This window comes from Chlamydotis macqueenii, chromosome 22 (assembly GCF_036417535.1).
Source record: "Chlamydotis macqueenii isolate bChlMac1 chromosome 22, bChlMac1.mat, whole genome shotgun sequence".
Lineage (NCBI taxonomy): Eukaryota > Metazoa > Chordata > Aves > Otidiformes > Otididae > Chlamydotis > Chlamydotis macqueenii.
This window is the reverse complement of record NC_141577.1, coordinates 4,122,826-4,144,480: the sequence shown is the minus strand read 5'-3', so window position 1 is coordinate 4,144,480 and position 21,655 is coordinate 4,122,826. Positions and strand designations below refer to the sequence as shown.

The window sequence follows — 21,655 nt, the reverse complement described above, 5'->3', positions numbered from 1 at the left end:
TCGTGGGGACTGCCCAGCCCTCTGTGTGGAGGCAGATTAAACTCGGCCTAGTGTGAACGGACAGCGAAAGCTGGGCTGGCTGCTGCTGTCTGAGCTCCTTCCTTTACCAGAGATTCTGAGGCACTCAGCCCTGCGTGTCACAACTGCTCTTGCTCTTCCCTTCACCACTGGAAGGTGGTGCAGACCAGCCCTGAGCAGAGGTGTTGGAGGTACAGCACTTCCTTGCCATGTCTGAGCTCACTTGAGATGGGAGAGACGGTAATAATCTAGATCTGTGTCTTAGCAGGAAATAAGAAAGGTTCCTCCCTCTTTGTGCAGGCTGCCATCCGGAAGGAGCTGAATGAGTTTAAGAGCTGTGAAATGGAAGTCCACGAGGACAGCAAGCAGTTCACGAGGTGAGTGAGAACGTGTTGTCAGCGCAGAGTTCCAGTCTTGTTGGGAGAGCTGTGCTGCAAGGGCAGTACTGAGAGGCAAAACGTTAAAACCGTAGAAAAATTACCTGTGCTGTAGCTGGAGATTTGATGTCCCTTTCTGCCCCTGTGGTGGTGAGTGACTGGAGGAGTAGCAGACATGATTTAGGCTGTTCTTCCCTAAACCGGTGCTTCGATCCTGGACACTCAAAACTGGTTTGAGATATATCTGAAACGAGTGTGACTTTGCAGCTGGAGTGTGCTTTTCTGGGGCTAGAGACGTGCAGCAGAAGCCACAGCCACAAAACACCGTGGTGGTTACGTCACAGATAATATCTGAGCTAACCTGTGGATCGTGGCCCAGGTGATTCTCTGCCCCCCAGCAGTTGCTCTGTGTGGCTGAGTGTTTGCGAAGCACAAGAGCTTTCTAAGGCAGAGGTTATTTGATGATAACAGCTTCACTGAGGGCTGAGAGTTCAGAAATAATTCATTTCACTCTTTCTGACCATCTGTAGTGCCTCAGTAGCTATTTAACCTAGCTCCAAGGGTGACGTTTGCATTTTTTTCACTTGGCTTTTAGGTACCATCGACCATAATCTTCCAAGAAGGGAGCAAGAGACCTGAGAGGACTGGAAGTTCTCTGCGTCCCTCTCCTGGGCAATACAGCAAGGGTGGAACCTTGGCTCTTCCAAGATTTGCCTTCAAAACATATCCAGAAAAGGGCTTTCAGCCAGGGAAGAGGAATCCTGTCTGAACGTAGCATTTCACTGGAACAAACACGTCTCGAGTGCCATCAGGCTGGAACTGAACACTATACCTCGCGCGGCTCAGCAATACGCCTCTGCTCCGGCGCCAGCAGCCCTGCCAGGAGACCGTGCACATGTGAATGAACGGTTTGTTCTCCAGCTCCCTTTCTCAGCCCGGACAGGCCCAGTTCTCAGCTGTACATACTCCTTTTGGGGATGCAAGTCCTTCGTTTCCTCCTCCTTACCAAGAGGAGAGGGGGGAGAAAAAAAAAAAAAAGGCAGCTCTGGTGTTGGAAAGCTGAGGAATGGAGAGTGGATGTGCTCGGAAGCACGTGTGTATATTAGCTGTGTACAGAGAACCCTGAGCAGATGCTGACCCGGCAGACAACTGACATGTGACTCGTGATTTTTTTTTTTTTGGTTTTGCTTATGTCTCTGTCGTGTCCTTAATGTCCTGAATCACTACTGACCAACGGTTTGTTGTCCTGGAAGGGAATTGTATAGATGTTAACATATGCTGCATCTTTTTGTAAAAAAAAAAAAAAAGAAAAAAAAAGAAAAAAAAAAGAAAAACACAAATGTATAAAACATTCCCTTCCCACTCTCTTACACTTGCTGTGATGTTAACAGACCTTGTTTTGAGATATCTAGGCTTGTTTAACAAATTACAGAACCAGGAAATGACTGTTGCCTTTTAAAAACTTTTTAATTTGGAGAAGCTGTGAGAGTAGTCAGTTCTTTTTATTGTGGCTTCCTCTAGGATGTTTTTTACTCTCCCAGATCAGGGTGAAACTTGCCTTTTCTCATTTTTACAGCTCAACCTACTGGAAACTTGATAATTTAACTGTCTCGGTGGAAGAGAGGGGAAGAAGAGGTTTAAAAAGTGACCTTAAAAAGATAATTTTCTCTTCTGAGAATGATATCATATTGGTTCTTCCTACGTGTGGGGTTTTTAAAAAAACAATATCTGGTCTATCATGCACAAAGCTGATGTGTGAGATGCCACTTCTGGTGAAGAAGGGAGCGATGGCAGGCTGAGCAGGAGGTGGGGATGGAGAGGACTTGCCTTGCTCACAAACCTGTGTCTGCCGTGTTGCTCGGGGAGGCCCTGTGCCTCCGCGCTGTGCCAACGCCCGGGCTGCCCTCGCCGTGATGGCAGAGGGGAGGCGTCTTCCCTCACAGCTTCCCCCTGTACAGTACGCCTGTAGGCTAAATCATTGCGTTGTATATCAGTCTCCTCAGCAACAGATTTTAATTATTGAATAAAAGTATTTTAGGATTTTTTTTAAAAAAAAACTGCCTCTGTGGTCGTGTGTTAAAGGGGGAGGTTCCGACTCAGGCCCGCCCCAGCAGACGCTGGCGATGCGTGGCTCCCGCTGTAGGTAACGCCTCACGGGGCCGCTGCGGGGAGCCCCGCCATGGCCGCCCCTCACCGGCGGCGGGCGCTTTTCCCGCCTTGCCACCGCGCGTGCGCCAACGGTCGCCTAATCCAGCGTGCATGGGCTGGTTGCCCGCTCCACCCCCTGCTCGGCGCGCATGCGCCTTCTAGCCCCGCCCCCTCCCGCTCTATAAATACCGCGACGCGGGGGCCCCCGGCCTCTTTCTCCGCGAGCAGCAGCGACGGTTGCAGGTAGGTCCGGTCCCGGCGCTGCGGCCTTTCCTTTCTTCCTTTTCCCTACGGCCGTGAGGGGCCACGCTGCCCTCGGCCACCCGTAGGGACACCGCGTCCCGGTTCCCCTGCTGATAAGAGGCCGTGAGCCGCCTTCGCTGGGCGCTGCTGAGGAGCCGCCCCTCACCCTCTTCTCTTCCCTCAGGCTGCGCTGACTCCTGCCCCGGCCTCGTCCGGCTCCCTGCCCGACGTGAGTATCGTGGGGTGAGGCCGATGCCTGGTTTTAGGGGTGAAAAGTGCCTTAAATGGTCGACCCAACGTGGATATCCGGAGAAGTCGCTCTCTCTCGGCTCTGTCCGTGTGGCGCAGGGGAGCGTAGGCCTTCGGGCCCGTGACGTACGGTCCCTTTCCACGACGTTGGAGAACAAGCCGGGCCTCGAGTCTGCAGCCTGCATATTCCTACCGCTTCTCCGAGCCCTCGGGCAGTGACGGAGGAGACAAACCATGCAGGAAACAGCTCTGCCATTCGGAATGGCGTCGGGGGGCGGGGGGGAGAGGAGGACACGTGCCAGCCTGCACGGCTGGGGGGAAGAGAAAAAAGGAGAAACTCTTGAGCGAGTACTTAATACTTTTTCTTTATTATTTCCAGTTCTAAATTGGAAAAGTTTGAGGTGATTGGAGCACGGATTGGGAAGGTGAGTAGTGTTGAACTGAAAATGTCACGTTGTTGGCTGTGCGTAGTTACACGGTTCTCTTGGTAGTTTGTGCTTTAAATAAGCTTGAGCTATTTGTAAGTGGCTTACGGAAACTGAACTGGATCGGCTTAAAGAAATACAATACCGATGCGGGATTTATAGGCATTATTTAACAGCAAAAGCTTAACTTAGGCAGTCCTGAGATTTCGTTAGACTTCGGATGGATGGGGGAGAGGGGCGGACTGCTGAATGTTGTTAAAGGAGGGGAGGAACCAACCTCTGTTAGGTGGGGGTGAGTGATCCTTGATTAGCTTTGGGGCCTTACTTGTGCAATGTGGGAAATGGGGAAAGTGCAGAAACAAACTTGGTGCAAAGTCACAAAGACCCTGCCTTAGACCTCTGTAATCACCCATTCTTCCATGTTAATTGGTCCCAGAGTGGACTTTTAACCTTCTGTGAAGAAGACTCATTAACGTGGGTGGTGGAGCACTGGGATGATACTGGGGGGAAGGCACGTGGTAGGCACATGGTCACACTTGCTTAGGGCTGGGAATGTGTGGTTGGATTTTACCTGATCCTCATGTGGCTCGTGGGTTGTGTGCTGTTTGCCATGTAGTAAGCTTTCTTAATTGTACTTTTTTTTTTTTTAAGTTGTTGCAGACAGTGGTGACTGATTTCCGAAGAATCTACTTGTCTAGTTGGAGCTGGTGAGTATATTCAGAGTAGCAGCCCCATTAATAAGTAGAGATGATGGCTAACGTTCGGTTCATGCGGTATGTGTAATCAAAATGTAGCTGCAGAGATCAGGTAGAGCCACGGGGCTGTGGGGAATTTGGCCTGCACACACCTGAAAGGCACCACAAAGTCAAGGGTGGGAGCCCAGGGTGTAAGAAAAGCCACGTGCTCTCGATGTGGATTCAGACTGGCCTGCAGACCAACCGCCCCACCCATCAGCGGGGCGCCCTTGGTGCCAGCTGCTGGGGAAGATGGGATGTGGCTCAGTGTTCCAGGGGAAATGTAGTACTGGAGGGGCGCTTGTAGGATGCGGGCAAGAGCAGCGATTTGTGTTAACCTGAAACAAGGCCCTAAAGGAGTGATTGACTGCAAGTGTGTATTTAGCTGTGGTAGAAAACCAAATAAACTTGAATTTTCTGCTTGGTGTATGTTTCTTTGTGGGTGATTGCTTGGTGAGTCCTGCAAAATGAAAGAAATCCTGGACGCTCCCGTTGGTGCCTCTCAACTTGGTGTCAGCAGTGGGATTCCTGTGCGATAATGGCGTGTCCTCTCTGGAGTGTGGTGGTGAAGGGTGCAGTAACCCACTTGAAACCCATCTTGATAGCCGTTTGGGCTGGATTGGGAGCAGGTGATACATGCTTAGTGTAGTTTTGGGTATCTTGTTGCAGATCAACCTTTATGTCAGCCATTAAGGGCCAACCACAGAACCGGTGACTTAATATGTACCCCAGGTCTGTGGCTGTGGGGGAGCGAGTCCACTCCTGCAAGAGGAGAGCGGTGCTGGGGGGTGGCTTCTGTGGAGGTTGTGCCTAAGGGGTTAAAACACAAAACGGGTTAATGAGTTACCTGCTGCCACCCTCCAGCAGGTGGCTGGGTGTCTTGCCTTTGCCCCACTTGAAATCCCAAGGGAAAGGGTCAGGCAGTGGATGCCTGGAACCGGTGAACAGGCTGGGGTTAGGCCTCTTGATGGGCTTTCTGATTGCCCGGGCGCCTTGGGAAGGGAATCTCTACACAAGAGTACGGCTGTCCTGTTAGCCAAGTGTATAATTGGGAACTGGGAGTCCAGTTGTAAGGATGAATCTGATGACAATTGAGGCAGTTCTCAAATAAAATCATGGAATGGTTTGGGTGGGAAGGGACCTTCAAAGCCCACCCAGCCCAACCCCCCTGCCAGGAGCAGGGACATCTCCCACCAGATCAGGTTGCTCAGAGCCCCGGCCAACCTGGCCTGGAACGTTTCCAGGGATGGGGCATCCACCGCCTCTCTGGGCAACCTGGGCCAGGGTTCCACCACCCTCAGTGTAAGAATTTTTTTCCTACTATCTAATCTAAATTTACCTGCTTTTAAAAACCATTACCCCTTGTCCTGTCACACCAGGCCCTGCTGAACAGTCTCTCCCCACCTTTCCTGCAGCCCCCTTTAGGCACTGGGAGCTGCTCTCAGGTCTCCCCGGAGCCTCCTCTTCTCCAGGCTGAACAGCCCCAGCTCTCTCAGCCTGGCCTCACAGCAGAGCTGCTCCAGCTCTCTGATCCTAGAACCTTGTTTGGGACATTTGGCCCAAACTGCCAAAAATACTTCAGATTGGTAGGTCTAATGGTTGAGTACTGGCCACAGGTGGGAAGCCTGCTGCCCAACGTTTGACCCCTTTACCCTTCTGAACAGTCTGATGGGGTCAGGCGTGATTAATGAAACCCGCTTGCTCTTCAAAACCCTGTGGTCAGTGCTGTTTCTGCCAGCATCGCCGTGGTTCAGGGCACGTGAGGTGGTGGCCCCGTTGCTCTGACGCTCAGCTCTGTGGCACCGACGTCTGTAAGAGTCCTCCACCCCCACGGGCAGGAACCTCTACTAAAGCCTTTTTACCTTGTAGACAAGGTGCTTTCCATCCCCTGGTAGCAAAGTCGGTGACTTTTCACCAACTCGTGCAGTTATTTCCACAATTTGGCATTCCTGAGCTGGAGAAAGCCGTCACGGGCATCTCTGCTACGCTTCAAACGGTTCAAAACGCCGCCGTAGAGCCTTTCAGAAATTCAGTCTGAAATCGCCCCGCTGTCGGAGCCGACAGACTTCAGGCTGCCTGCTAGCGGCACGAGGAGTTACTGACTGTTCCTTCTGCAGCAACCGCTGCCAACAGGCGGAGTAGGACGTGGGTAAGTTGGTGTTTTCCATCGCGTGGCTCAAGAACAGCCGCTGTTAGGTGGTGCCTTGCTTGTGGTCCTGCCTACCAGACCTGGGCGTGCGGGCCTGCTGGATTTTGTTGATATTCTTTGTCACGCTTCGTTATCCTCATCCAGTTAGTCTCTTCTGTTAAATACGTTAAACCTCTTAATTTTTTTTATAGCTGCCTCATATTTCGTAGCAGCCTTCCGGTACCTCGAGGCCTACAAGAAAACTGGGGAGGGACTTTTGACAAGGGTGCATAGCGATAAGAGAATGGCTTTAAACTGGGAGAGCGAGGGTTGAGGTTGGGTGTGAGGGTGAACGGATTTACGGGGAGGGCGCTGAGCGCCGGAGCGGGCTGGCCCGGAGAAGCTGCGAGTGCCTCAGGCCGGGTTCCAGGCCTTGAGCGGCCTGGTCTGGTGGAAGGTGTCCCCGCCCGGGAGCTGGATGATTTTTAACGTCTCTTCCGTAGCGGCCGGGGGTCCCCTCGCCCTGGGCGCTGCCCGCGCGGGGCTCCGCCGCGGCGGAGGGGTAGGCCCCGGCCAGGCGGCGGGACCGCCGGCCGCCAGAGGGCGCTGTTCCCCGCCCAGAGGCGCGGGCTGTTCGCCCTTCGCCTCCCGCGCATGCGCGCTGAGGCAGCGCGGCGGCGGGCCGGCCGGCGGCGGAGCGGAGGTGGGAGCGCGGCGGGGTCCCGGGGACGGCGGGCGGGGACGCGGGGGAGAGGTGACGGAGGGGGTGTCCCGCCGAACCCCGGCCCGCCCTCGGTGCGTCCGGCCACCGCGGCGAGGGGAAAGGCCGGAGGGGAAAGGCTGGGCCGCGCCGCGGGCCTGTGCGGCCCCACGTGGGGCGGGGGAGGGGCGGCGCGGGGAATTCAAACGGCGGGGACGGGGGGGGGGGCACGGTGAGCCCGGCCCACGCGGCTCGTGGGGTCGCGGGTCGGTCCGTGGGAGCGGGGGGAGCTCGCGGGGTGCTCCTGCCCCTGGCTTCCCCCCGCGGGGCCGTGTTCCCGCGTGGGGTGCGGGGTACGGGGGCCTCAGCGCTGGGGGGGCGGCCGGAGCCCTCCCCCGCGTGCTGCCTTTCCCCGGGCTGCCCTGACCGAAAGGGTGCGGGGGGCTCGCGTCCGCGTGAGAATGTGGAAAACACGCGAGAAAAACCCTTCGTTTCCCCACGGCGGGAGCGGAGTAATCAGTGCTTAAATCCTGAGTCCGTCTCTGGGGGAGATCTGAGGTGATTTTAAGGCAGGAGGGGGGGAGAAAAGAACCTCAAACGACTGGCAGCGCCGTGGTGACGCTCTAACAGAGCGCCTTTGTGTTTAGATCCGAGGCGCTATGCCAGGGAAACGCACTGCGAAGAAGAGCCCAGTGCCAGAGGACGAGTCTCCTGGCAGGAAGAAGATTAAAGGTATGGAAAAATCCCTGGGAGCTTTCCCTCCCTGTTCCCAGCAGCCAGCTGTTCCCTTCCCCCCCAAAAACGTTCTATATGTTATTTTGCTACCCCGCAGTCTGCCACCCGTCCCACCGCACGCAGCCCGGCCTGGTGCTGACGCTGGGGCAGGGGGATGTCGGCCAGCTGGGCCTGGGGGAGGACGTGATGGAGAGGAAGAAACCGGCCCTGGTGCCGCTGCCGGAGCTGATCGTGCAGGCAGAAGCCGGAGGGATGCACACGGTGTGCCTCAGCCAGACCGGAAAAGTGAGTGCAGCGTGGAGGGGGCAGCACCCATGGGTGGGGAGGCTGAGACTCACCGCAAGCCCTGGGACTTGTGCTGGAGCAGGGGATTTGAATCGGACCCTGCTCTGCCCAGGTGCGCAGCTCACTCCAGCTCCGGAGTGGTCTCCCTGCTGTGGACCACAAAACTTTAGGGGGTCAAAGGGATAATTCAGCTTGTTGGGTCTCTGTCCCCTGCCTTCATGCTCAGCCTGTTGCTGTTCTGGGTCCCCTCCTGACCGTCTCGCTCTCTGTCTGCAGATCTACACCTTTGGCTGCAACGATGAAGGCGCCCTCGGGCGCGACACCTCGGCAGAAGGATCGGAGACCACGCCGGGGCTGGTGGAGCTGCAGGAAAAGGTGGTGCAGGTCTCTGCGGGGGACAGTCACACAGCTGCGCTGACGGACGACGGCAGGGTTTTTGTCTGGGGCTCTTTCCGGGTACGTTGAATTTTTGGACGCTGGGATCTCTGGTGGAGGTTGCTGCTTCTGTGACTCACGTCCCCGCGTCTGTGTCTCCACCCAGGATAACAACGGGGTGATCGGCTTGCTGGAGCCCATGAAGACGAGCTCCGTTCCTGTGCTGCTCCAGCTCAGCGCACCCGTCGTTAAAATTGTCTCAGGTGAGCAAGGTCCTGAGGTGCGCGCGGGTCAGGCAGGCGCACGAGACTGTCGCAACCCTCGGGAGCAGGTGAAGGTCCAGAAGGTCCCTGTCCTTTTCCTCCCTCTTGGCAGCTCTGAGCCAGGTCCAAGGGTGTGCTTGCTCTCCTCTGGCTCCTGAGAGAACAGGCCTCGTGTCTCTCCTGGCCCCGACGATACTGTTAATACTCGACGTCAAATGCCTTACAAGAGGGCCCAAACTGCCAGCCCACGCGGTCAAAGCGCTCGCCCTCTTCTAGACTTGGGGAGGCTGAGCAGAGCCGAGCAGCCAGGGAACTTGTCCAGGGCCCAAGTGAGGATGGGGGAACCAGTGCTCTTAAACCTTCCCAGAGAAACTTCTTTTAGAGTTTCAGCTGGGGAACCGGGGTCAGGATGAGGGAGATCCTGTGGTTTTAAGTTGTGCCAGAAGCTGATGCCAAGGTATCTGGTGCAGTAAACCCCACTGAGTTCTAGAAAGCTGGGTTTGCGTGTGGGATCTCAGCTCCTGGGTCTTGCTGCGTTCCTGGAGGATCTGGAGTGTGACTCCTGCTTCACTCCTCTCCCCTCCTCCGTCTCCTCCCAGGGAATGACCACTTAGTGATGCTGACGGTGGACGGTGACCTCTTCACATGCGGCTGCGGCGAGCAGGGCCAGCTGGGGAGAGTGCCGGCGCTCTTTGCCAACCGAGGAGGAAGGAAAGGACTGCGTGAGTTGTGTTGGTGCTCGGAGTGCGCGGTGCTGCTTCGGCCTCAGCTCTGCGCTTTGCAGAAGAGCAAAGAGGCCCAGTCTCTTCCCCTGCTGCTTGGGGGCTTGTGTGTGAATCGGTTGTTTGGACTGAGTGAGCTGGACCTAAGGGGGAATGAAAAGGGTGTAAATAATTATTCCTCATACGACGCCTTGTCTCCTGCCCCCAGAGCGCCTGCTGATCCCCCAGCGCGTCCCTGTCAGAGGCAAAGGCAACAGAGGCAAAATGCGCTTCCAGGACGCCTTTTGCGGGGCTTACTTCACCTTCGCCATCACACAGGAGGGACACATCTATGGATTCGGCCTCTCCAACTACCACCAGCTGGGTGAGCCTCCCTTACGTCCCTCCAGATCTCCTGCCTGCTTTGGTTTGGCCGCGCACTCCCCGCTCCTGCAGCCCTGCCCTGGCGGGGGAGCGCTGCTGGTGCCCCGGATCCTGGACACCAAGCACCCACCAGACACACTGGAACTGGAAACTGGGGTGGAGGGTCACCCTGCATAGCTCTGGCTTTATGTCCCAGCCCCTGAGGTCGGTGGGTTTGAGCAGAAATTGGATTTTTGGGGCTCAGTTGGGCTGTGTTAGTCTCTGGTGGGGTGGATGGCTCAGTGCCAGCGCCTGGCCTGGGCTGTCTGTGCCCGCGGACCTGATCTGCCTGGGTTTGTGCGTCCCACCCCGCAGGGACCCAGGGCACCGAGCCCTGCTTCTCCCCGCAGAACCTGACGTGCTTCAAGAACTCCACCAAGTCCTGGGTCGGATTCTCCGGCGGGCAGCACCACACGGTGTGCGTCGACTCGGAGGGTGAGCGCCAGCGTGACGGGCCGGTGGGAGTCGCACAGGGCGGGGTGGAGGGGAACCCCCACAGCCTTCGTCCTGGCTGGGGGGAGGTGTTGGCGTGAGGGTGACGTGCTGGAGCCCTCCAAGTCCTCAGCGTTTAAGGCAACAAGGGTGGCGTGAATTTGCAGCAAAGGACAGGGAGGATGCCAGGAACCTGGCGTCACTTGTGAACTCTGCTCTTGCAGGCTCAGCAGTCTGTCCAGGCACACACCCTCCTTGTTCATTCTGGGGAGCTCAAGGGTCTTCATCCCACCTGACACCTCCTGGGTGGGATCTAGGGTGTGGTAAGGAGGAGCGGTGCTCCTCCAGGCGTCGGATTTGGGGGAGAGGGTCCGGCTATGGCTTGCTGCGGGCTTCTGCCCTCCTCATGTCGCCTCTCCTGCGCGTCTGTTGTGCTCCAGGTAAAGCCTACAGCCTGGGAAGGGCAGAGTACGGCCGGCTGGGCCTCGGGGCCGGGGCGGAGGAGAAGAGCACGCCCACCGTCATCCCGGAGCTCCCCAGCATCTCTTCTGTCGCGTGCGGCGCATCGGTCGGCTACGCCGTCAGCAGTGACGGTGAGTGCCGGGGGCCTCCCTGACCCTGGGAACGCTGCCCCGTGTACCCTCCCCACCCCTCGTCCGTCTGTCCTGGCCCCCTGGATCCGGCCGGCCCCACGCAGCTGCGTCGCGCGTCCTGGCACCGACGCAGCCCCTGCCGAGCACCCAGCCTGGGGGCAGCTGGGCAGCAGCTGCTCAAATATTTCTGTGGGCCCTTGGCAGCAAGGTTCGTAACAGGGTGTTGACCAGGAGGGGGTCGTTGGCCTGCGGGTCCTTTCTCCGCACCCTGAAGTCCGCTGCTGCGAGACCTCTGTGCTCTGGTGCTGCGCGCGCTTGCGCACAACGTCTGCAGCCCGGGGCTGCGGGAAGGAGGGTTTGTAGCCGGCTGATGGATTTGGTTTGCTCCCCGGGGGCGAAACGCTGCCTTGGCTGCGGTTTTAGTCGCCACGCACTGCTCTCTTCCCCGTGTCTGCGTCTCTGGCGGCCGTCGCTCATCCCCCTGCCCGGGCGCGAGGTCCCCTTGGCTTTGGCTGCTGGGTTCCCCCTCCCACCCCATCGCGCGGCCACCTTGAAGTGAAAACTTGCGTCGCCTCCGTTGCAGGACGAGCGTTTGCCTGGGGCATGGGCACCAACTACCAGCTGGGCACAGGGGAGGAGGACGATGTCTGGAGCCCCGTGGAGATGACGGGCAAGCAGCTGGAAAACCGCACGGTCCTGGCCGTGTCCAGCGGCGGGCAACACACGGTGCTGCTGGTCAAGGACAAGGAGCAGAGTTGATGAAGCGACGCCGCGCAGCCGAACCCAGTGGGATCCCGGGGCCTGCACACACCCCTCCGCCTTCCGGCCGGGGCGGGCCACTGGTTTCCAGCTCTGTTCTCCCGCCGACGGTGATGGGGAGAGCGGGAGGCTCCCGGAGCCGGGCCCCGGCAGCGTCTGTGTGGCTGGAGCAGGGCTTTTCAGGGACGCTCACGATTTCTCCCTGCAAGCGTGTGTCTGTCTTCCCGTGGTGCCTGGTGCTCTGTCAGCTCCCCCAGGTTGGCTTGGTCCTAAACTGGTCTCAGTGCTGTGGCTGGATGGGTTTTCCACTTCTTGGAGTTTTTGGTTCTGGTTTGGTTTTTTTTTTTTTTGTAATATTTCCTGACCCAGCAAAACTGAGGGCCTTGTTCTTCGCTACACCAAAGGGTTTGGGCATCGGGCTTTGAGATCCCCGTGTTCCCCCAGTCTTTGGGCGCTCCCCCCATCCCCTTAACCCGGACGTCTTTTCCCTCTCCAACTGGGATTTGTCTGCTGCCACCCACCAGAGCCCTGGGGGCTCGCTCCGGGTGAGATCCCAGCCCGGCAGACAGGCTCCTGGGGAGCTCTCTCCTCTCGCACCCAACGCTTGCGGCTGCGGTGGGGAGATGCTGGGAGCCGGCGAGGGGGAGCGCTGCTGGATGATGCCAGGCTGCTGGAAGAGGGGGGCTCCTGCCTTCCCCCTCCGCTGAGCCAAAATCCGCCGGGCAGCGAGGCCGGGAGCAGGCTGCCTTGCTCCGTCCTGCCTGGAGCGGCCGCTTCCAGCGCTGCTTTTGCCATCCCAGCCGCTCTTGCTCCTTTCCATCGCCGTTGGAAACCCCCAAAAATCCATCCCGCGGGTGGGGACTTCGTTATTTTAATGTTCTCCCTTCCCTTTGCTGGGGAAGGAGCTTCATTTGCTGTTAGGGCCTTGCTGAGAAGACAGAACCAAAACCCAGCTGTGCGCTGAACCGCTCAGAACAACGGGACTCCCTGCTCCCAGTCGCCTCCGCTCGATCCAACTGGTCTTGCTCCCTGCGCCTGGCCTGCCTCTTCTCTTTCCGTGCTGTCTTCCAGGTACCTGGCCGAGAAGGGGGTCTGGAAGGTTAAATTTTATCTGTTAAGTTACAGCAATAGGGGGAATCGGGGGTGTGTGCGGGGCGGGGGGGGGCTGGGAGTTGTACAGTGGCGCAGAATAGGTTGAATTTTTTTAAAAAGAAAATGTAAAGTATTTTGGTTGATTAATTGAGGAAGAGAGGAAAAAAAAACTGTAATCTTTTAACATTTGGAATAAACTGAGTTTTGATAAACCTTAGGTTTTCCCGTGGTTTGGAGGGGTGAGCAGCCCCCCCGTGGCCGCGGGCCCGCTCTGGGCTGACGTCTGAGGACGGCAGGGCTGCTCGTGTCCCGTCCCGCCGCCTCTCCAGCAGCCCCGCCGCGCTCCTGTCCCCGCGCTGCCACGGCGCCCGCGCTGCCGCCTGAGCTTTGGCTTCTGCGCCGAGGCAGCGCCGGTGCGGGGAGCCCGGGGACGGACCGAGGGCACCCTGGCCTCCTGCCGCCCCTGGACAAGGGACCGCTGTGGCCACCACGGCGTGGGACCGGTCCCCTGTGGCCACGGTGCTTGGGAACAGGTTGAGTTTGGTGCCCGCTTTGTAAGGGTGCGGGGCCACCCGTGGGTGCTGCTGTGGGCCCAGCCTTGTCCGGTGCCGTGCATGGGTGTCGTAGTTCAGCCCCGATCGGGACCAGACCGCGCAGTCCCTCTCACTCCCCGCACCCTCCGAGAGAACAGGGGCAGATGATGTAAGGAAAGGCTCGAGGTGTGAGATAAGGACAGGGAGAGATTCTTAAAGTTACCGTTACGGGCAAAACAGACTCAACCTGGGGAAAACTATTTGTTTGTTACTAAAACCAGCAGGAGAATGAGACAGGGAACAAGATATCTTCCCCCCACCCCTCCCTCTTCCCAGGCTTAACATTATCTCTACCTCCTTCCCCCCCCGAGCGGCACAGGGGGGAAGAGGGAATGGGGGTTACAGTCAGTTCATCACACGTCGCTTTACGCCACTGTGTCATCGTCAGGGGAAGAACTCCTCACATTCCTCCCCTGCTCCAGCGTGGGGTCCCTCCCACGGGCCACAGTCCTTTGTGAAACTGCTCCGGCGTGGGTCATCTCTTCCACGGGGTGCAGTCCCTCTAGAACAGCTGTCCCAGCGGGGCCTCCACGGGCCACAGCCTCCTTCAGGCCTCCACCTGCTCCGGCGTGGGGTCCTCCCCGGGCTGTGGGGGGATCTCTGCCCCTCCGTGGGCCTCCATGGGCTGCAGGGGCACAGCCGGCCTCTCCATGGGCTGTGGGGGGACCTCTGCTCCACCATGGCCATCACCACGGGCTGCAGGGGAATTCTGGCCAGGAGCCGCATTGCTGCTCCCCCTCCTTCTGCACTGCCCTTGGCGTCTGCAGCCGTTCCTCTCACAGAAATCCTTCACAACGGGCAGGCAGACGCCTCTCAGGGTCTCTTCGCATCTCATCTCCTCTCTGCTTCTCTCAGCCGGGCCGGGCCGAGTTGGGCCCAGTCGGCTGCCCGGCGGGAGGCCAGAGGGTGAGGCCTGCCAGGCCCACAAGGCTCGCGCCTCCCCCTCTCTGCCCCTGCTCAGCTCCTTCACATCTTCTCTTCTTTTTTTTTTTTCCATTTTCCCCTTCTTAAACACATTATTGCAGAGGCGTTATCACAGAACATTCTGCTACCAATTGGCTCAGCCCTCACCAGCGGTGGATCCGCCCTAGGCCCGGCCGAGTCCACTGGACAAAGGGGAAACAACTTCTATCAGGTTCTTACAGAAGCTGCCACCATAGCCCCCCCTCACTAAACAAAACCAGAACAGGGGCCTGCACGAAAGACCAGGAAGAAACTCTTCAGCAGGGCCTGTTGTGACAGGACGAGGGGTAATGGTTTCAAAATAGAGGGGGGCAGATTTAGATTGGATATTAGGAAAAAAATTTTTATCATGAGGGTGGTGTCACACTGTCCCAGGTTGCCCAGAGAGGCGGTGGATGCCCCATCCCTGGAAACGTTCCAGGCCAGGTTGGCCAGGGTTCTGAGCAACCTGATCTGGTTGGAGATGTCCCTGCTCCTGGCAGGGGGGTTGGACTGGGTGGGCTTTGAAGGTCCCTTCCAACCCAAACCATTCCATGATTCTATGAACTTGTGCAGGGAAAAGGGAAGTCCCAGGTGGAAATACGGCATGCTATCTAAGCTTAAAAGTAGCTGATTAGAGACAAAAACCCCACTTTAAACCTTTTAGATAAATGCCAGGCATCTTCAGAAATTCTGCTCGTGAAAGCGAAAACACAAATCTGACCCTCCTGATTTGCAGTTACATCAGCCATCAAACGTGAATCCGTAAGCCAGCACAGAAAACGGACGAAGGCGAAGACTGCGTGCCTTGGTCTTTATACAGCCTTCTCTGCTCTGCCTTCAAACGCAGTCCCGCTGGATTTGGCAGCCCTAAGGACGATACTGAGTGGTATGGTTGTCTGTATTTCTCATTATTGCAGCGTATAATTTCTTATCCAAACTTCGCTACCGAAAGGAAACCACGGGAGTGAGTCCGCGTTACCCTGACAGCCTGCAGGACACATCGCTGCTGTTTGTGCCTCGAGTTATCCAGCTGGCCGTTGTGGGTCAGACAAACACAGCAGAGAATAAAAATCAATTGTACATGTAAAGTGCACGCTATTGATTAGTAGGAATTAAAAAGTCTGGGTCTTCAGAGAGTATTTCCACGACTGAATGATTTCTGTGGTGTTTGACCCTGAGCTAAGAAAACATAACGCAGTCGTTAAAGTCTGGGGGATGTTTCGCGACAAACCCGGCGCCGATGAAAAGCCAGCGAGGTAGGCCTGGAAGGAAAATGAGTTTTCTCTCCTTACATCACTGAGTATTTCGCTACTAAACACTGAACGTTGGTATGACAGCTTGTGAAAAGAGTCCCATCCACAAAATGTCTGGACTAAGGCAAGAGCAGCATCGGTGCAGTAAAATTGGCACTCAATTTCATTTTCCCTCCCAACTTGTCAAGCTGTCACTTGACTGAAACGCCGTTTGAAATGAGGTAATGCATCCCGGAACGTTACGTGCCGCTCGTCACACGTTTATCTTTTACAGAACACGTAGATCCCCAGCCTCCGTGGGTCAGGCTCACCGAACACTTGGGGCTTTCAGACAAAGCTTCAGCGTCTTTGCAGGAGGTGGGGATGGGCGGGGGGTGGTCCGTGGACCACTTCCACTCCAATGGACTTTGAATTTTTCTCACCAATAGCAGAAAAATGTTTAGAAACCTCCCTTAAGTACTCGATAGAAGAGACGTATGTTTGGAAATCTGCTTTGTATACTTAATAGAACTGGCCAGCTGTAGACTGACAGCTTGCCAAAATGATCAAAGACTTCCAGGCAAGCTGTCATTTAACTATGAAATCGGACGTGACCTATTGACTGATCCTCAGCACCAAAATTAAAAGATAATGATTAGCTTTTTAGAGTTCTCAGCACAGCAAGTGTATTTATGCTGTGCAGGACACTTGGACCAGCAATACGCTTTTGTAGGGCGCTGAAGAGAATGATCTGAAAGAGCATTATGGTGCTAGACACCTTAACTCATGCTGATCCTGGCAGCGGAGCGCAGTGTTAGCCGTTCCAGGAGACAGACTGTCCGCAGAAAGGTACAGGGACAGAATTCGGGAGGACTCGCCTTCCTCGCGTCTGTGTAGGCAAGCCGAGCGTTTGCTGCTACTGAGATACGGAAACTAAAGCTTAGTCTGGAAGTTTTCTTTTATTCTGTTTGTCTGAGGCTGAGATCGTTCTTAAAACGTGGAAGGTGCTGGAGAGGCAAAAGGGAAGCTACTCTGAAGGAAGTCAGAGCTGTGGGTTTTTTAATTTTTAGCTTTTTTAATGAAAATCTTTCACCAGTCCTAGTTAAACTCTGCTTGGAGTGGTAGCAGAGTGAATAACAGATTGATTTTCTCCTGCCTCCATCCCTAGCAGATATAAATTCAATGTGCAAAGCCTGCACTCCCTCACTTGCTCCTGTAGCAAAACAAACTGCTCGTAATGTGGCATTTCCTCTGCTCGTCATGTGAACTTCGCTCGCGCAGATGGACGATGGCAGGAGCGCTTACCTTTTTATCAGACGCCGCAGATCTTTAATTTTAAACGTTTCTCTAAAGAAAGGTATGCTTTATTTTTAATTTGCCATTTATTTTTAACGTTTATCTTAAAAAAATGTCTAACTGCCTATTTGTATACTGATTTGCAAGAGTATCTTCACGTTTTGTAGGCTGTCTTAACAGAAATGTTCCTCTATCGTCACCGGTATTCCAGTCATAGACTGCAGCTTTCATTTGATTTCTTAACCGTGTTTCACAGGGTGAAAATGAATCCTATTTGAACAGGAAACACTGCGTTAAACCACCTTTATCCTTAAAAAAAAAAAATCAGATTATTCTGGTTTTTGCATAACTAAATTCTATTTAGTTGTACTGTACGCACAACGCAAAGGTGAATCTACAGACATACGGGTTCTCCCCACACATAAAAAGAAGAAGATTTCTGTTAGTGTCTACAAAAACATAAAAACTGAAAAGGAATTTAAAATCTTGTTCACAACGTAGTGTCCTGTAGCGGAGAAAGAAACAAATGTAAGAAATAAAGGCGGGACGTGCAGTGGCACACGTGTATTATCACTTATCCGTACTCAGATGACAATCATTTAGGAAAATGCTGGTAGAGAATTTTTGCATAAATTGTTTGGGTTGGTTTGTTTTTTTTTTTTTTTTCACAGAATTAGAGACGAGGACAGCAATGCTTAACACCTAGGCACTCTCTTCTGTATTTCAAATGCAGGTACCATTCACCAGAGGAAACTGGCCCGATTAGAGTGGATCTGTCTATTTATTGTTGACATCCACAAACAAAAAGCAATTGTCCGCACTAAATTACGCACTCAAACACACCGGCTAATTTAACAATGCAATTTCAGTGAGATGTTTTATTTGAGTTCCTTGGTATAACCAAGTTTCGCTGCGAAGCGGTGAGGGGATACAACTGTAACCTCAGCTGTGACGTGAGGCTCGGAACATCCGAAAAGGAGGACTGGGAAATATTCCTCTCCCTTCCTAAGTGTTCTTAATATAAAGATACTGCTCTCAGCAGAGGATGGTTCAAACAAATAGCACAATGCTGTTAAAATCCTCCCACTTCTCTATCTCGTAGATGAGCGAGAATAATTCCCGATTATCAATGAGCAGTGCATCACGTTGCCATGGTTACCATGTGAGATACGATGGTTTTTCCCAGGGTCCTTTTTTTCACAACGTGTTAAGGAAGGACCGCAGCTTTTACAATGTTTGACAGTTTTTTTTCTCTTGTACATTTTAGCGCTAAGATGGCAGAATAACCATGGGAGACTGGAATTTCCTTGGAGGCATTTTAGAGGAGGTCCACATTCATTCAACGATTATTGGAAAGATTTGGCTAACGATCCTCTTCATCTTTCGAATGCTTGTCCTCGGAGTGGCAACTGAGGACGTCTGGAATGATGAACAATCAGAATTTATATGCAATACTGAGCAACCTGGTTGCAGAAATGTGTGCTATGATGAGGCTTTTCCCATTTCTCTCATAAGATACTGGGTGTTGCAAGTTATATTTGTGTCTTCCCCTTCCTTGGTGTACATGGGTCATGCCTTATACAGACTCAGAGCCTTGGAGAAAGAGAGGCAAAAAAAGAAAGCTCAGGTAAGAGTGGAACTGGAAAGCACCGAATTAGAAATGACCGAAAATCGGAAAAGGCTGGAGAGAGAACTCCGACAGCTGGATCAAAGAAAGCTGAACAAAGCACCCCTGAGAGGCTCTTTGCTCTGCACTTACGTGATACATATTTTCACGAGATCTGCAGTGGAAGTTGGTTTTATGGTTGGGCAGTATCTTCTTTACGGCTTTCATCTAGATCCCCTTTACAAATGTCAGAGAGATCCGTGTCCAAACATAGTTGACTGCTTTGTATCTCGACCAACGGAAAAGACGGTGTTCATATTATTCATGCAATCGATAGCGACCGTATCATTGCTTTTAAACATCCTAGAAATTATCCACCTAGGATTCCGAAAGATTAAAATGGGGCTCTGCAGGCAGAATAAAAACAAGGATGACCCTTTCAATCTCTACGTAAACAAATCTAAGAAATACTCTGTGATACCGCACTCTTCTCTGGGAATATCCACCACCCCTCAAAAAACCCTTCCTTCCGCACTTAGCGGTTATACCTTTTTAATGGAACAGCAAAACGACACTGCTGCCTACCCGGTGCTCAATTCTCCTCTCGTGTTTCAGTCTGTGCAAAACAACCGTACCGAAAGCAGCAGCAATCACGCCCATCGCAATCAGGAAAGTAAATCGCCAAAAAAGAGAGCAGCTACAAACGCTTTAGACAATCAGGCTCAAAACACTGGCACGAATAACAGGGAAGGCTTGCCTGGCGAGCTTGGGACTGAAGCTCAAAAAGAAGCTGAGAAGAAACTTCTCCTTGTTGGTACTCAGAATGCAGATCTAGCTGCGAGCACGTGCTTGAGAGGCTTTGCGGAAATGCCCTCTGAAACTTCACTGCAACCCGACGCAACTTTTCCCGTTCCTGGTTTCAGAAGACGGGATGGAATCGGTTCGTCTTGGAACTGCTCGGCAACGGCTGAGCGTGCAGGAGCTTCAGCGCATTATCTCCCGAAGAGCAGCAACAGAAGACAAAGCAGTTTCAGTGCGAAGAAAGCCCAACCTCCTTACGATGCTGACAGAAAAAGTCCTAGCCGACCAGACACTCCTGACTCCACAGCGGACGTGAGCTCGGGATCGAAACAGAGTAGAAACTGCGACAGCCCTAAGCTCCTCTCTCCGTCTCGGCGAGTGTCCCTGTCCAGTAACGCCAGCAGCAGGCGTGCCCCCACTGACCTTCAAATATAGCGTGAGTTCCCTCGTGAAGCGCGCCGGTCGGTGCTGGGATCAGTACTGAACGTGGCACCTGTGTGTGTAATAGCAGCAAAATTGTTCCGGCTTCATCCAGCTGTTGCACGGCGATAGAAAAGCTGTGCAGCCTTTTGAATCTTAGCTAGGTAACTTGTAAAGCTCTCTGCTTTCTTTCCAGTGAAAGGGTGGTTTAGAGCTCAGCCTCTAAGCTTCTGCTCTACCCTTCCAGCTAGAAAGGAAACACTCATCATGTAAGTCCAGGAAAAGTCAGGCACAAAATCTCAGCTAACGCTATTTACATTGAATAAAAGTAGAAGACAAAACTTACAGTCTAACAATGTACTTTAGGAAGACCACTAAATTAATTGGGCTAAAGATGGCACCGGTACTCTCGGGAGAAATTAATTATGGGTAAATGTGTTTCTGCTTAGGCTCTCTGAGAATTCACACAGACGTTTGATGGCTCTCTGAAAGCAGGATGTCAAACGTATTTCCCTGTTTGAGCTGTGTGAAATGCAAAAGGAACAGAACGTTTGGTGTGTGTCAGTAATTCTGGGACTCCACAGTGCCCTTTTTTTTTTTCAGTGTATCATCGCGACTTCCTCAGCAGAAAAATCAGCGAATCTCTTATGGTAGGCTGTCACCATTAAATACACTGTTACACTGCCAAGGGTCATGAATTACAAATGAGTTGTGAGCTTCAACTGCGGGATTTTGCCGAACGCTAACAAGCTAGCAATCACCACTATTATTTAATCAGCAAACAAGTTACTGAAATTTATTAATCAGAAATTTTGGATTTCGCAAACCAGAAGGCTCACTATGGTAAAAAAAAAAAAAAAAAAAAAAAGGGTATACCTTTCTATTTTCAGCTACAATGTCAAAAAACATATAAAAGGTTTATCAAACTGTAAAACTACTCATCTTCTGGATGCAACGGGGTCCGTCTGTCCCTCAAATTGTAACAAACTTTAAAATAAAAAAATACTAAAAACTGTTTAGAAGGAGCATTTCCGCTGATGCTTTTTATGGGGGTAGCAAAACAAACAAAGGACATTCACCCACGAGATGCTGCAGTCCGAACAGCGTACGGCAGGTTCCAGAAAACATCTTGACGTGACAAGGGAGGAAAAGATGAACAAAATACGATGTCACGTTCGTAACCGAGACTTCCACGAATTAAACACATTTACTTGAGTCGCGCAGCTCTGGCGGGCTGTGAATTCCTGGACAGGAGGTCGCACCTGGGACGCGTTCGCCTATACGTGGGGTTTTCTACTGGTGGATTTGATTTACTGAACGTGTACCGGAAAAATAATTAGCGAGACGTGGCATCACGATGGCACGGCATCATTAATTTCTTAACGCGCATTACCATGACGCTTACAAGCCAGCCACGTTCCAGAAGGCTGAAGGCTGTACAATATTAGGAAAAAAAGGAGCCAGAAAACCTAAAAGGCGCTTCGGCAGCAGCAGCATTAATTTGGCCCTGTCCTCGTAAGAAATAGGCATTCATGCTATTGAGCTATTCACCGCGCATTTCCCTCCAGCAGCTCTCCGTCTCGCCTCTCGCACCGCCGTGTGCGCGCAGCAGCGCAGTCCCACGCGGTTCTGCCCGCGCCGTGAAACGGAACGTTCAGTGACGCGCAGCGACGTACAGAGCGTGATTTAGCTGAGTTCATGCTGCTAGTGTGGCTTTAACGCTTGCGTTTCTTGCTGTGAAGTTTCTGCGGGCCATCACCGCGCTAATGCATGCTGTGCGCTTATTGTCTAATAAAAAGTCCCGTAATTAACGCACTCGGCTCCCGTTGGCTAAATGTCAGGAAATCAGCACGTAGGTGCTCACATTCGGGCTACGACGTTTGCATTTCCGTTGGTTCAAGACAGGATACAAAATAATTTGGTTTTCCGCTGCCGAGGGAGGATTTTTATTCACTTTTCGAGCGTGAGCAGGGGTCAAACGCTATTCACCGCAGCACCTCGCCAACAGAAAAGCCCAACTTAACTCCAGTGAGAGCTGAAGACAGTGCAGAGGAGCGCGCGGAGGCGTGAAAAGACCCCGCC

General features: G+C 53.6%; 3 protein-coding genes and 1 non-coding gene across 11 annotated transcripts in view; all 4 read left to right on the top strand.

Annotated features, from left to right (window-relative positions):
* The window catches only part of PHACTR4 (phosphatase and actin regulator 4), a 67,979-nt gene extending 65,527 nt beyond the window's left edge, over positions 1 to 2,452 (top strand). For all 5 annotated transcript variants that reach the window (XM_086765040.1, XM_086765038.1, XM_086765035.1 and 2 more), the window contains 2 exons: positions 319 to 395; positions 991 to 2,452. In XM_086765040.1, coding sequence (XP_086621166.1) covers positions 319 to 395; positions 991 to 1,006 — 93 coding nt within the window. In that variant the 3' untranslated portion in view covers positions 1,007 to 2,452. The remainder of the gene's footprint in view (positions 1 to 318; positions 396 to 990) is intronic.
* Positions 2,453 to 2,786: 334 nt separating this feature from the next.
* On the top strand, positions 2,787 to 11,905 carry RCC1 (regulator of chromosome condensation 1). 4 transcript variants are annotated; one of them, XM_086764869.1, is made up of 12 exons: positions 2,787 to 3,015; positions 3,415 to 3,460; positions 4,121 to 4,167; positions 7,670 to 7,754; positions 7,855 to 8,042; positions 8,319 to 8,498; positions 8,584 to 8,680; positions 9,280 to 9,402; positions 9,611 to 9,766; positions 10,120 to 10,239; positions 10,677 to 10,829; positions 11,413 to 11,905. In XM_086764869.1, exons 4-12 carry the CDS (start codon positions 7,682 to 7,684, stop codon positions 11,586 to 11,588), a joined length of 1,266 nt encoding a protein of 421 aa, XP_086620995.1. In that variant the 5' UTR covers positions 2,787 to 3,015; positions 3,415 to 3,460; positions 4,121 to 4,167; positions 7,670 to 7,681; the 3' UTR covers positions 11,589 to 11,905. The 4 variants fall into 4 exon arrangements, 3 of the variants coding, with proteins under 3 accessions (XP_086620995.1, XP_086620994.1, XP_086620996.1); XM_086764868.1 differs by having other exon boundaries at positions 4,112 to 4,167; XM_086764870.1 differs by lacking the exons at positions 2,787 to 3,015; positions 3,415 to 3,460; positions 4,121 to 4,167 and adding an exon at positions 6,177 to 6,343.
* LOC147598089 (small nucleolar RNA SNORA73 family) lies at positions 3,080 to 3,284 on the top strand. The gene has a single exon (XR_015260949.1). It is a non-coding gene; the product is annotated as a small nucleolar RNA SNORA73 family (small nucleolar RNA).
* Positions 11,906 to 12,051: 146 nt separating the features above from the next.
* Positions 12,052 to 21,384, top strand: GJA9 (gap junction protein alpha 9). Its single transcript, XM_086764867.1, has 3 exons — positions 12,052 to 12,659; positions 14,883 to 16,807; positions 17,480 to 21,384. The coding sequence occupies exon 3, from the start codon at positions 18,035 to 18,037 to the stop codon at positions 19,586 to 19,588; it is 1,554 nt and encodes a 517-aa protein (XP_086620993.1). The 5' UTR covers positions 12,052 to 12,659; positions 14,883 to 16,807; positions 17,480 to 18,034; the 3' UTR covers positions 19,589 to 21,384.
* The last annotated feature ends 271 nt before the right edge of the window (positions 21,385 to 21,655 follow it).

Bases quoted from the DNA above. Each gene is read 5' to 3' on its own strand.
- RCC1 (XM_086764869.1), top strand. From the start codon at position 7,682: ATGCCAGGGAAACGCACTGCGAAGAAGAGCCCAGTGCCAGAGGACGAG. The intron at 7,755-7,854 runs GTATGGAAAAAT...GCTACCCCGCAG, and splicing joins TGGCAGGAAGAAGATTAAAG to TCTGCCACCCGTCCCACCGC. The intron at 9,403-9,610 runs GTGAGTTGTGTT...TCCTGCCCCCAG, and splicing joins AGGAGGAAGGAAAGGACTGC to AGCGCCTGCTGATCCCCCAG.
- GJA9 (XM_086764867.1), top strand. From the start codon at position 18,035: ATGGGAGACTGGAATTTCCTTGGAGGCATTTTAGAGGAGGTCCACATT.